The sequence below is a fragment of the Juglans regia genome, chromosome 1, assembly GCF_001411555.2.
Source record: "Juglans regia cultivar Chandler chromosome 1, Walnut 2.0, whole genome shotgun sequence".
Lineage (NCBI taxonomy): Eukaryota > Viridiplantae > Streptophyta > Magnoliopsida > Fagales > Juglandaceae > Juglans > Juglans regia.
This window is the reverse complement of record NC_049901.1, coordinates 38511059-38523906: the sequence shown is the minus strand read 5'-3', so window position 1 is coordinate 38523906 and position 12848 is coordinate 38511059. Positions and strand designations below refer to the sequence as shown.

At 32.9% G+C, this 12848-nt stretch overlaps 1 protein-coding gene across 1 annotated transcript; it reads left to right on the top strand.

Annotated features, from left to right (window-relative positions):
- The first annotated feature begins 843 nt into the window (after positions 1-843).
- On the top strand, positions 844-3690 carry LOC108986703 (aldehyde oxidase GLOX1-like). Its single transcript, XM_035695155.1, has 3 exons — positions 844-1423; positions 1531-1691; positions 2393-3690. The coding sequence occupies exons 1-3, from the start codon at positions 938-940 to the stop codon at positions 3558-3560; spliced, it is 1815 nt and encodes a 604-aa protein (XP_035551048.1). The 5' UTR covers positions 844-937; the 3' UTR covers positions 3561-3690.
- Positions 3691-12848: the final 9158 nt, after the last annotated feature.

The window sequence follows — 12848 nt, the reverse complement described above, 5'->3', positions numbered from 1 at the left end:
CGGCAGGAGATCAGATGGATCATAGTATTAATGTAGATCTCTGGAAGCACAACACGCATGACATAGAAAGGCAAAAGCAAAAACGTGTGTCGAGCAGTACTAGTACTAGTACTCCTAAGTTAATGTGCTGTGCCCGCGTCCCAACAGCCTAGCTAGATGTTTACGGACAAATCTCCATTTCTGCAACCACGAGCTAGCATGCAAATTAAGGTCACAGCATGCACAGATTCCACAGCCTGATCAGACATGAGCTATCAAACATGAAACAACAATATATATATATATATATATATATATATATTAATTCTCCTTTACTAAAAAATGAAAAATCAGGTTATATTTTTTCAAAGCTCCATTTAGAATGAGAATAAATCAGCTAATATGTAGCTTAATTTACGCTGCATTTAGTTATATATTAATGTCTCCTTAATATTTACTTGATCACGTACAAGTACTTACAAATTGGACATGCAGAAATTATAGCTAGGTCTATTTCATTGCAACCTGCAATAAGTAAATATTAATCTATGCCACTGAATATTGGAAATTATTGAAACAATTTTGGTTAATGCATAGAGGATTTATATATAGTATCCCCTCAATAAAAGCTGATATAGTACCTGAGAGAAAATCGGGTTACGGCATATTGTCTGTGCTTGACAGCAATCTATTGTTGCAACATTACTTTTCTTTGCCTTTGTAGTACTGTAGGTTTCTCTTGATCTCTGCCTGTAATTAGCAAATTCTTCTCTGAACGAGGAACAACCGATCGCGAATACTAAATTTGGGGAGATTTAACGGACAAATTGCAATCTTAAATTCCGAAGGCAATCAGAGATGGAGATGGAAATAAGGTAAAGCAAAGAAAAAGCAGCCCCCAGCATTGCAGTATTAAAAACCCAGAGGCGCGCAGCCATTGAAGACATTTTGACCCTCAATGGCAGCAGCCTCAAGTTCAACCCTCTTTATGCTATCTCTCTTGCTTGTTACAGCCCAGTATAACTCGCAATTTCTCCTCCCACAACTGGTGTTTGCAGGAGGCCGATTTCATGATTTTAACGAAAATGATAACGAGGAAAAGTATTTTGGCATCACAATCCCAAATCCTTTAACCGGAGAATCCACTCACTTTGGTCTTCCTCGGTTCGCTCCTCAGGTGGAAGACCATGCCTACAAGACAGACTACCAAGGTTTGTGGGAACTGGTTTCCAAGGACTCCGGCGCCAACGCCATGCACATAAACTTACTTCCCAACAACAAGATTATAATGTTCGATGCTACTGCATTTCACATGTCAACAATGAAGTTGCCAAACGGACAATGCTTTGCCTATAAGGAGGAAAAAACTGGAATGCAGAATAAGGATTGTTGGTGTCATGCAGTGGAATTTGATATTGATACAGCAAAACTAAGACCACTCAAGGTTCATTTACCAGTTGCACATATTCCCATTTTTACCCAACTTAATTTTTTTTGTGTTCTTTCGTTTTGGTATGGTCTGAGGTGATTAAATTAATCGTAAAACTGCAGATTCAGTGGGATCCGTGGTGCTCATCAGGAGGCCTGGCAGCCGATGGGACCTTGGTTAGCACTGGAGGTTGGTTACAGGGAACAAGAACTGTGAGATATATGCGCACATGCGAGAACTGCGACTGGAAAGAATACCAAACTGCACTGGCAGACGCAAGATGGTATGTCTTTATAATATGCGTGTGTATATGTGTGTGTACATACATACATACATATATATATATATATATATGTATATACAGCAATGCTACATACAGTCGTGGAATATTGTGCAAATGCCGTGCAGTGGTTTTGAAAAAGAGTGGAATCTACTCATAAAAAAATAATTTCTTTTCATGTGGATCTAATATTTATTCATTTTTTTCAAAGCGATTGTACGGCGCTTGCACACTCACGACTGCAAGTATCATTTCTCATGTATATAAGCTTTAGGTATAAAAGTATTCAAGAAAATTTTGGGTTATATATATACACACACGTACAAGTGTTTGTTCTCCTAATTTTGATGTTGGGACAGGGAATTTTAATTTGACAAATTTTCAGACTGCTTTTGGACATGCCATATGTACATTTGAAATGAGACCCCCCATTATCCAGAATTAGTATAAACTTCCTATGTTCTTCAACAAAATGCTTACTTAACTTTCTTCTTCATAAATGTTACAATCATAAAGACTTGATTTTATAAAAATAAATTTATAAAATAATTAACATGACTTAATTTAATGTGTTAAATCTACTTAACAATATTACATAAAGTACTCAAGTAAACTTGTAGATTTATTTTTGTATTTTTATAAAATTCTCTAGTATCAGTTTTTAACAGTCGTCACCTAAATTTTGTTGTGCCTTGCGCCTTAAGGTATGCTACACAAGCAACGCTAGCCAATGGCGACTTCATTCTGGTTGGAGGCCGGAGGTCATACAGCTACGAGTACGTTCCACAGGAAGGAGCTTCCAACCAAAATTCCATCAAGTTTCCCTTTCTGGACGAAACCTCTGATTTGGACGAGAATAATCTTTACCCTTTCGTCCACCTGTCCACGGACGGCAACGTCTTCATCTTTGCCAACAATCGCTCCGTTCTCCTAAACCCTAAGACCAATGCCATCATCAAAGAGTTCCCAGTCTTGGACGGCGGCGCCCGCAACTACCCATCGTCGGGAATGTCTGCTCTTCTCCCTATAAAACTCGAAGCTAACAATGATGAGGTCATTCCGGTGGAGGTTATTGTTTGTGGTGGCGCCAAGCCCGCGGCCTACGGTTTAGCCCAGAAGGGAACTTTCTTGCCTGCTCTTGACGACTGTAACAGGCTTGAAATCACAAACCCTGAAGCTACGTGGGAGAAAGAAATCATGCCTTCGGCGCGTGTCATGGGCGACATGTTGAATCTCCCCAACGGAGACCTCCTGATCCTCAACGGTGCAAAGAAAGGTACGTCGGCTTGGTACTCCGCTGACCACCCTAATTTTACTCCGGTGCTTTACAGTCCCGATGAGCCGGCAGACCAAAGGTTTAAGGAGCTTGAACCCAGCACGATTCCCCGAATGTACCATTCTGCGTCGGCGGTACTTCCCGATGGCAGAGTTCTAGTAGGAGGTAGCAATCCCAATGCAGGGTATAACTTCAAGGCCAAGTACCCCACCGAGATGAGGATAGAGAAGTTCTCGCCGCCTTATTTGGACCCTGCGTTGGCTGAACACCGGCCGGAGATCTTCGTCCAGTCGTCGGAGAACTCTCTAACGTACGGACAAACCTTCTCGGTGCAATTCAGTGTTAATAAATTGCTTGTGGCGAGGAAAGACATCAAGGTGACCATGTACGCACCACCATTTACAACGCACGGATACTCCATGAATCAAAGACTGCTTGAACTGGCTAAGCTTGATATGGACAGGGCTTTCCATGGCGCCTATAAAATCGACGTCATGGCCCCGCCAACGAGTGCGGTTGCTCCTCCTGGATACTACTTGCTGTTCGTGGTTTATCGGGGAGTGCCAAGCATGGGGATGTGGGTACAAATCAAGTAATTAAAGCCCTGTGATTTTCAAGGATTTTTTTCCCTTTTGTATTAATTTCCTTGTCTCTTTGATCCTAATTCCCGTGAGCCCTCCTCGATGGATATGTCTTCGATCTCAACGTGCATGGATGATTAGAACATGGTGATCAGAAATGTGGGTCCTTATGAACAGCATGATCGGTTGGATGTTCTTAAGCTTTCGGAAGTGGGAACTGCCAATATCAATACAATTGAAGACTTTTTTTGGAGAAACTTGTATACCATTCATTGATTTTTTAAAAAAGAAAATAAAAAAAGTGATCAGAAATAAATTACATGAAATTTATTTCGACAAAGACTAAAAACAAACAGGCCATGTCGATTGACATGTCAATATACAGCTTGTATATTACTAGCTCACGAAATAAGATAACGATGCTGGACAAAATAATGATTATTCTGATGACTAGTTAATCAACAGAATCTAAGGATTGAAACTGAGAAAATACGTAACACAAGAGAAAATTCTGAAAATAGAGTTTATTCTTAAAAGTCGAAAATTGATTCTAAAATCCATAAGTCGGATTCAAATAGCTAGAGCCAGCTAGGAAAATCGAGATTTTGAGAATTGTTTTTGAATACAAAATCTCAATTATTGCCTAAAAATAAAATACATAATAGAATAAGATTCTTGCAAAAAATATGATCCAAGTTGGAATAAGGATCATCTCTAAAAGTGATAGTGAAATATTACTACAAAAGGAAAAATAACTTAAATTGATGACTAGGAGGGAAAAACAACTGATTTTAGAATTGAAATGGGGACCACAAGCATAGCATGATGACCATGATTTGCGCACCGAAAAGAGTTTTCGAATTTGGGTCATATGCGCGATTCCGATACCTGTAACCAAAGTTACGGCTAAAATATTGATCACACATGAGCAATATCACCTAAATTCCTGGAATCTTCACATTTTCCTGTCATATGCCTTGATTTGCCTTCTCAATTTAGTCCAACACTATCAACATCGAATCTACTAGCTCAACATTATCAGACCCAGATCCCTACATTAAATAATGACATATTTATATTAATTTGGAAAATACCCTTGAACTTGGTTCAAAATTCTTGTAATTGGCCTTGCATATATCTATTATCTATTATATATAATAATTGGCTATCGTGTAGCTATCATAATTTACAGTAATTTTTGTCATTTCGTTTTTTTCTTCCTTTTTTTTTTTTTTTTTGTGTTTTGTCAATTTTTCCCTGCTATCAATACATGGGTGCTGTGCGTTTTTCATGTATTTTAGGGGTATAATTGTCAATGGATTTTTTTTATTTTATTCTGCTTTCCTTTTGTCTTTTTGTCTTCTTTTTTCCTCTTGCATTTCATCTTCTTTCCTCATTCTCTCATAAGCTTAGTCTCCAGCATCTCTCCCACCGAAGCTTCACTCCCTCTCACCGAAGTTCATTGGTTTTTTATTTTTTTATTGAAGTTCCTCTCCGGCGGTCTCTCACCAAAACTCCTTTCCCTCATTCTCTCACTGAAGCTCATTTCCTTCCTCTCGGTGAAGTTATTTTGTTTTTTTTCCTTTGTCGCCGGTTATGATATTTTTGAATTTTTTTTTTTTTTATTCTTTGCTTAATTGATTTTTATTTTTTAGTTTAAGAGTTTCTCTCCGGCTTTACTTCTCCGGTTTGTGTTTCTTTTTCTTCTTCCTCTTCTTTTTCAACTTTGTAGGTTAGAGTTTTTTCCCTCTCCCTCATTTTTTGACCACAGTTTCACTCCGTCCTCTCACCGAAATTCGTTGTTTTTGTTTTTACTGAAGTTCCTCTCCGACATTCTCTCACCAAAACTCCTATTTCTCTAAACGAAGCTCATCTCCTTCCTCTTGGTGAAGTTATTTCTTGGTTTTCCTTTGTCGTCGATTATGTTCTTTTTGGGTTCTTTTTTTTTTATTCTTTGATTAATCAGTTTTGATTTTTTGGGTTTGCATGACATTGTGGTATTTTCATTTTTTTAGTTTAGTGTTATTGTGTCTTCATTTTTTGGGTTTGCTATTATTGTGCTTATTTTTTAGGTTTGCATGTTATGATCTTGATTTTCTTCTTTAAAATCCGGGTTTGCATGACATTGTTTTATTTTCAATTTTTTAGTTTAATGTTATTGTGTCTTCATTTTTTGGTTTGCTTTTATTGTGTTTTCGTTTTCTGGGTTTGCATGTTATGATCTTGATTTTCTTCTTTAAAATTTGGGTTTGAATGACATTGTTTTATTTTCATTTTTTTAGTTTAATGTTATTGTGTCTTCATTTTTTGGGTTTGCTCTTATTGTGTCTTCGTTTTCTGGGTTTGCATGTTATGATCTTGATTTTTTTCTTTTAATTCATCTGGTTTGTTGATTTGTTCTTTTCATGGAATTCTCCTTCTTCTTGCTGAAGTTCTTGTTTTTTTTTTAATGCATCTATGAACTTTTTGGATTTTTTTTAATTCTTTGCTTAATCGGTTTTCATTTTTTAGGTTTGAATGTCAATGTGTTATTTTCATTTTTTTAGTCTTGAGAATAGGGATTGTTTGAGCCTTGGGGAATTGGATTGCCTGATAGGTTTTAGTGTCAGTTCGTCAGGTTGAGTGCTGCTGATGGGGATGGTGTGAGTGTTGGGGGAAGCTTGAGTGCCAAGGTGGTTGAGGTTGATGGGTCTTTTGTGTCAGTGATGCTTTTTTTTTTCTTTCTTCTTCCATGTATGTTGAGTGGTTGAGGATTTTAGGTTTTATTTTAATGTATTTACATTTTTCAACCTCAGTTTAAATAAATGGTGGTGTTTTTTTGGTTGGATTTGTGAAAAAAGTAGATGTTTCTTATTTATTTTTTTAATTGGATGTTATGATCTTTTTGGATTTTTTTTTTTTTTTTTTTGATGTTTGGGGGAAAGGGGATGGTTTGAGTCTTGGGGAAAGGGATCAGCTGATGGGATTTTTGTGTCAGTTGACCAGGTTGAGCATTAGGGATGAGGATGGTTAGAGTGTTCGTGGGTCAAGGTGATGGCTTTATTTGTGTCTGCAGTCTGTTTCTTTTTTCTTTTTTCTCATTCCTTTTGTGTCTGTCGAGTGGTTGAGGGTCAAGGTGATGGGTTTATTTATGTCAATCCATTTTTTTTCTTTTTTCTCTTTCCTTCTGTGACTGTCGAGTGGTTGATGGTTTTTTTTTGTGTCAGTGTGTTTGTATGTGTATTAGTGTAGTGATTTTCCTTTTGATCTTATGTCTCCGTCAACTATTTTTTCTTTTCTTGTATCTCTGCCTGTTATATTTGTGTCAGTGTGTCAGTGCAAGATTTTTTTTTTCTCTTTTCCCTTTTTACAACATTGTGTTTTTTTTTCTTATGCTGTTGAATCTGGTTTGAGGATTCTAGATGGGTTTTTGGTCTCCAGATTTCTGGACAAGATAGATGGGTTTCTTTTTCTTTTATTTGCATGTAGTGCATTTTCTTTATTTGCATATTGTGGATTTTTTGTTTTTTATTTTCATTTGTACGCTTTCTCTCTTTCGATTTGTGTAAAAATAGAATTTTTTCTTTTGTATTTTGTTTGTTTGTATATATGTTTTGTGTTTGCATGTTGTGTGTTTTCTATTTTTTGTCTCTTCTTCTTAGTTCTTATCTTCGTCTTCTTTGATCTTCTCTGCAGGTTCTTTCTTTTTTTCATTTTCACGTGTTAGTTTTCTCTCCTCAGGTTTGTTTTTCGACGTGTTTGTTTGTTTTTTTTGGCTTTCATCTTGTTTAGGCTGATTTTTTTCGACTGTTGTACTTTGTTCTCTTCATCTTCTCTCTTCTCTGCATCTGCTCTGTTGATTTGGCTTCCCTATGTCGTTTTCTCTCTTTAGCTTTGGAGATTTGTGGAAAAATAGATTTCTTTTTCTTTGTTTGCAGGTTGTGGATTTTTTGTATTTTATTTTAATTTGTTGGCTTTCTCTCTTACGATTTGTAGATTTATGTAAAAATAAATTTTTTCCTTTGTTTGCATGTTGTGGATTTTTTCTTTTTCTTTTTCATGTTGTGATAAATCCAAGCTCAGTTTGTTTTTCTGTCTTTGATGTCGATGTTCTAATCTTCACATTTGTCATTGTCGACTTTTGTTCATCGACTAGATTAAAGGTTTTTTTGGTTGTGTGATTTGCAGATGTGTTAAAAAGTTGATTTTTTTCCTTTTGTATGATGTTTGTTTGTATGTTGTGAGTTCATATGTGGACTTTTTGTTATTTGAAAATTTGTGAAAAAATAGATTGTTTAGGTTGTTTGATGTGTTTTTTTTTTTTTTCTTTTCATTTCGTCGAGGTTTTGTTTTTATCAACTGGCTTGTAGCTTTTTTTGATAGTGTGATTTACAGATTTGTGGAGAAATAAATCAACTGGTTTGAAGATTTTTTTTTTGGTTGTGTGATTTTCGGATTTATGACATAATAGAATTTTTTTCATGTAGTGTTGTTTTTTTTTTCTTTCATCTCTTCGAATGTTTTCTTATTTTGTGTTGATCATCTGGGTAGTAGCTATTTTTGGTTTTGTGATTTGCATATCTGTGAATAAATAGATCCATTGTGTGTGTTCTCTCTTCTTTTGGGCAAACAACTTTAGGCTATTTGGTTTGAGGTTTTGGCTATTTTGTTTAAAGGCTATATGAATCTGAAGTTGGATGGTGTGCAGGATTTTTTTTTTTTCTTTTTTTGCATGTTGTGATTGTTCTGTGATATATTGAAACAATAAAACCAAAAAGAACATTGAATATTCAGTTTGTTCTCAAAAAAGTGAATTTAGATGATGAGGGTTTTCATAAGTTGATGGAGGTTTTGAACACAATTTTTGCTAAAATAAGCTTTAAATAAGAGAAAGTTATAATAACTTTCCTCCATCATGTGATGAAATCCCCCTCATTCATTTTCTTTGTTTTTTAGATGAGGACTTATTTAATATGCTACAATATAATATCACGTTTATCCAGAACATGCATATAAATAATCTAAATATGATAATATAATATGATAGTATCTAAACATATTAGGGTTTTTTATAATATAGTTTTTTTAATTTTGTTTTAGTGTGAAAGATGGGACTTATACATTATAATTATATTGGTTACTTCATGTACACATGTTTTTTTTCTTTGTACGTTGTTGTGCAAGATTCAAGATTTGATGTTTAATTTTGTTTCCTTTAAGTGATCCAATTTTTGTTTTAGTCTATAATGATTGAACATTTGATATCTTTTTTTCTTTTTTTTTTTAGTTTCTACAAGAATTTTGAATTATGTTTTCGAGGATTTAGGTTTTTTTGCCAGTGGGTAGACATCAAGTTCTTTTATTGTTTACAATTTATCTGTCCAAGGTGTTTATTCTTTACTTTTTTTGTATGATTACGGTTATCTTTTTCTGTTTATGTTTACAGGTTGTTTAGTTTGTATATGTAAAAAAAATTCCTATTTAAATAATTTATATATTAACGTCAAATTACTAAAATATTTGAATCAAGTTTACAGTTTGAATTTTATATTTGCATTTTTACTATAAATTTAATTTTTATTGGTATATACGTATAAATAAGATTTTTTCAAGTCTATTATGTAAAATGTACATCAAATTAATGACATGTTTGAAGCAAATTTACAGTTTGAATTGTACTATGTATAAATTTTTTAAGTTTCTGATTTTCAAATTTTGCTTCATTTAACTTCGATCCACTTGCTCACAGCTTTTTTTTTTTTTTTGGATGTTATCACGTTTTTTTTTTTTTCTCTTTTATTTGTTGCACTTGGTTGGTTTGGTTCTTTCAGGGAATTTGGGATGTGATCCCATTCTTTCAATTTAGTTTCTCAAATAGAAAGAACGGAATCAAAGCCCAAATTTACTGAAAAAGAGAATATATGAATGTGATTCTTTTGCTTTGCATCTCTTCACATTATTGTTTTATTTTCATGTTATAATTTTCTGGTGGTTTTTTTGTACTCTAATTAAAATGATTTGCTCCTTTGTTTCTTGCAAGGAATTTGGTGTTATTGGATATTGAAGTGGATCAATCTAGAGTTGGGTGATGTACTTCAGATTAATGACATATTTAAAGCAAATTTATAGTTTGAACTATATTATATATAAACTTTTTAATTTTCTAATTTTTTAATTTTGCTTCATTATGTTGTGATGCAAGATTTTTTAGGTTTGGGCTTTTTGGTTTCAGGTCGATATTTCTAAACTTTCTCAATCAGTATAAATATGTAGTTGCTTATATGATTTTATATTTGTGTTTTGTATTGATATTCTCATTTTTTACTTGTTTCTGCTTATGATTTTGTAATATTTTTGGTTATTCATCTAATAAGATTCTAATTTTTTTTAGTTTGGTTTCTATAGCAAGTTTGGGCTTTTGGTTTAAGATTTGTATTGTGGACTTTGTGAATTATGTATAAACCTTTAGTGATTTTTGCTTATAATTTTATATTTCCATTTTGTAAAGATCTCTGGTTATTTATGTATCAAGATTTTTGCTTATTGATTAATTAACATATATAATTTAAAAAGTAAAATCTTTGTTTCGTTTTGTTATAAGTGAATAATTTATTTATTGAGTTGAAATTAATAACATATTTCAGGAAAATTTACAGTTTGAATTGTAGTATATACATAATTTTTTTAATTTTTTAATTTTTAATTTTACACAATGTTATATTACTAAAATTTCAATTTCTCTTGGTAGAAATAACTTTTTTTTCCAGTCCATGTTCTAGCTTTAATAAATTCAAATTAATAATATACTTGAAGCAATTTTGCAATTTGAGTTATATTGGTTACGTGATGTCCAGTATTTTTTTTCTTTGTGTGTTGTTGTAGATGATCTAAGGTTTGATCTAGAGTTTTTTCATTTTAAATCATCCATTTTTTTTTTTCATTTTTGCAACAACTTTGGGCTTTTTGCTTTGAGGTTTATATGAATCCAAAGTTGGATGATGTACAGGATTTGTTTTTGTGTGCATGTTGTGATTGTTGCATGATACATTGTAACAATAAAACCAAAAAAAAAAATATATATTTAATATTCTATTTGTTCTCAAAAAAGAAAATTTAGATGTCGAGGGTAAGTTGATGGATGTTTTTAATACAATTTTTGTTGTAATAAGCCTTAAATAAAAGAATGTATTTTTATAACTTTCCTCCATCATCTAATGAAAATCCTCCTCATTCATCTTCTTCGTTTTGAGATCAAGACTTATTATACATTAATATAATTATATTTATTACCTCATGTACACATTTTTTTTCTTTGTACGTTGTTGAACATGAGTCAAGATTTGATGTTGAGGTCTGGCTTTTTTTAATTTATGAAGAGAATTGCTACAGACACAAAGCGATTACACAAAAGTAAATCTACAAACTGATGTGACTTTACGTGATCTATTAGATTTACTTTACAATAAAAGTAACTTTATAATCTGACGTATTACATCAAGACAAGTCAGTTTGTGAATTTACTTTTGTGTAATCTCTTTGTGGTTAAAATATTTCTCATTTATGAATATGTACTTATCATCAATGTTTTCTAATTTTAAGATGGGCTTTGAAATTTTTCTTTTTTATTATTTTTTGCAATCTTATAGCTTTAATTTTTTAGAATATGTAGTTGTCAATTTTTTTATAATCAGGACTAATAAAATGTTTGAATGATACTATGGTTTTTTTTTCCTTTTAGCTTAAACAATGGGAGGTCTTCTTGATGTTGTGCAATATTTTTATCTTTTTAAAATTTGAAATATGTGAATATTGCATTGAATTATTTCAGTTTAGTATGAATCTGGAGTTGTTTGTTTAAAATTTAAAGGATATTTAGAGTTGGAATTTTACTATAATTTTTTTATTTTTGTTTTACTTTAAAGAACAGGATTATTGGTTGTGTGATGCACATATTGCTATTTTGTTTATAAGAATATTAATATTACGTACTAATTTTCATAAGTATCAAATATTTATGAACCAAATAAGGAAAATCTAGAAACAACATAAATTTTGTTTCTAACTTTTTTTTTTGATAAACTGGAAACATTCATTAAAATTAAGTATAATCCTTACAAATAGAAATCTTATCAAGGCAAATAGCTCGACTTACAAAAGAAAGACAATAATTCCACCACGTCACAACATCTTCAACTTCCCAAGCATGTCTTGCCAACTGATGAGCAGCCATGTTGCCTAGCCGATGAACATGAATGACTTTTGCTGCTTGAAAATCCCTCATGAGTCTACGAATATCTTGTAGAATAAAATCAAAGTTTGTTAGAAACTCAGATATACCATTCAAAGCATAAAAAAATATCAAGCACTCAATTTCCAGCAACACTTTTGAAACTCCCCATTGAGCACATAGATGTAGTCCCTTTAACAAAGCAGTAGTCTCAATAAATTCTGCATAAGAGACTTCTCTTTCAGCTTTACTACAAGCCACTACAACATCACCATTATGGTTTCTAAGAAGTACCCCCACCCCTGTAGAATTTTGATCACAAAATGTAGTCCCATCAATAGTCAACTTCAAAAATCTAATAGAAGGATTCCAAGACACAACTCTATTTATCTTCTTTGTTAGAAACATCAAGACTTGCAACTGCTTATACTCATGTTGAATATTAAAAGCATTATTCACTACTACATTAATTTGCAAAGAAACCTACTTTTATTTATTCTATACCAAAGCCCCCAAGCAATTACAATAAATCTGGTCAATAACTCTTCTACCCCTCTATCCCTAGCAAGGTTTTCCAAATCCCGAAAAGGAATACCGGGATCCACAATACCAATTGAGAACAATATTTCATCCATACCTTCCTTACATCTGAACAGTAAAACAAAGCATGAGCCACATCTTCACTTACTCGAGCACAAAACACACACTAGTCATCCTCCATCACATGTTTTCTCTTCAGATTCTGAAAGGTTGGCAGCAGTTCTTGACATGCCTTCCATGCAAATATTTTCATTTTTTTCGGTAGCTTCAAACTCCACAAGCATATGAAAAACTTTAATTTTGTTTCTAACTAATACAACGTAGTGAGGACAAAGTAATATGAAAAGCTAAAGCACAAAATTTGTTTAAGAAAAAAAGCCTTTTTGCCATGAAAAACTAAAGCTGACAATTATTCTGAAAAAAAATTATTTTCAAAAATGGTTAAATTTTCAGAGCTTCTCTTTTGAAGGCTCAACTCCCTAGTAACTTATAGAATCTGTTCGTATTTTCCTGAACAAATACTCTCCCTTGAACATTAGATCATCAAGAACCTCAAA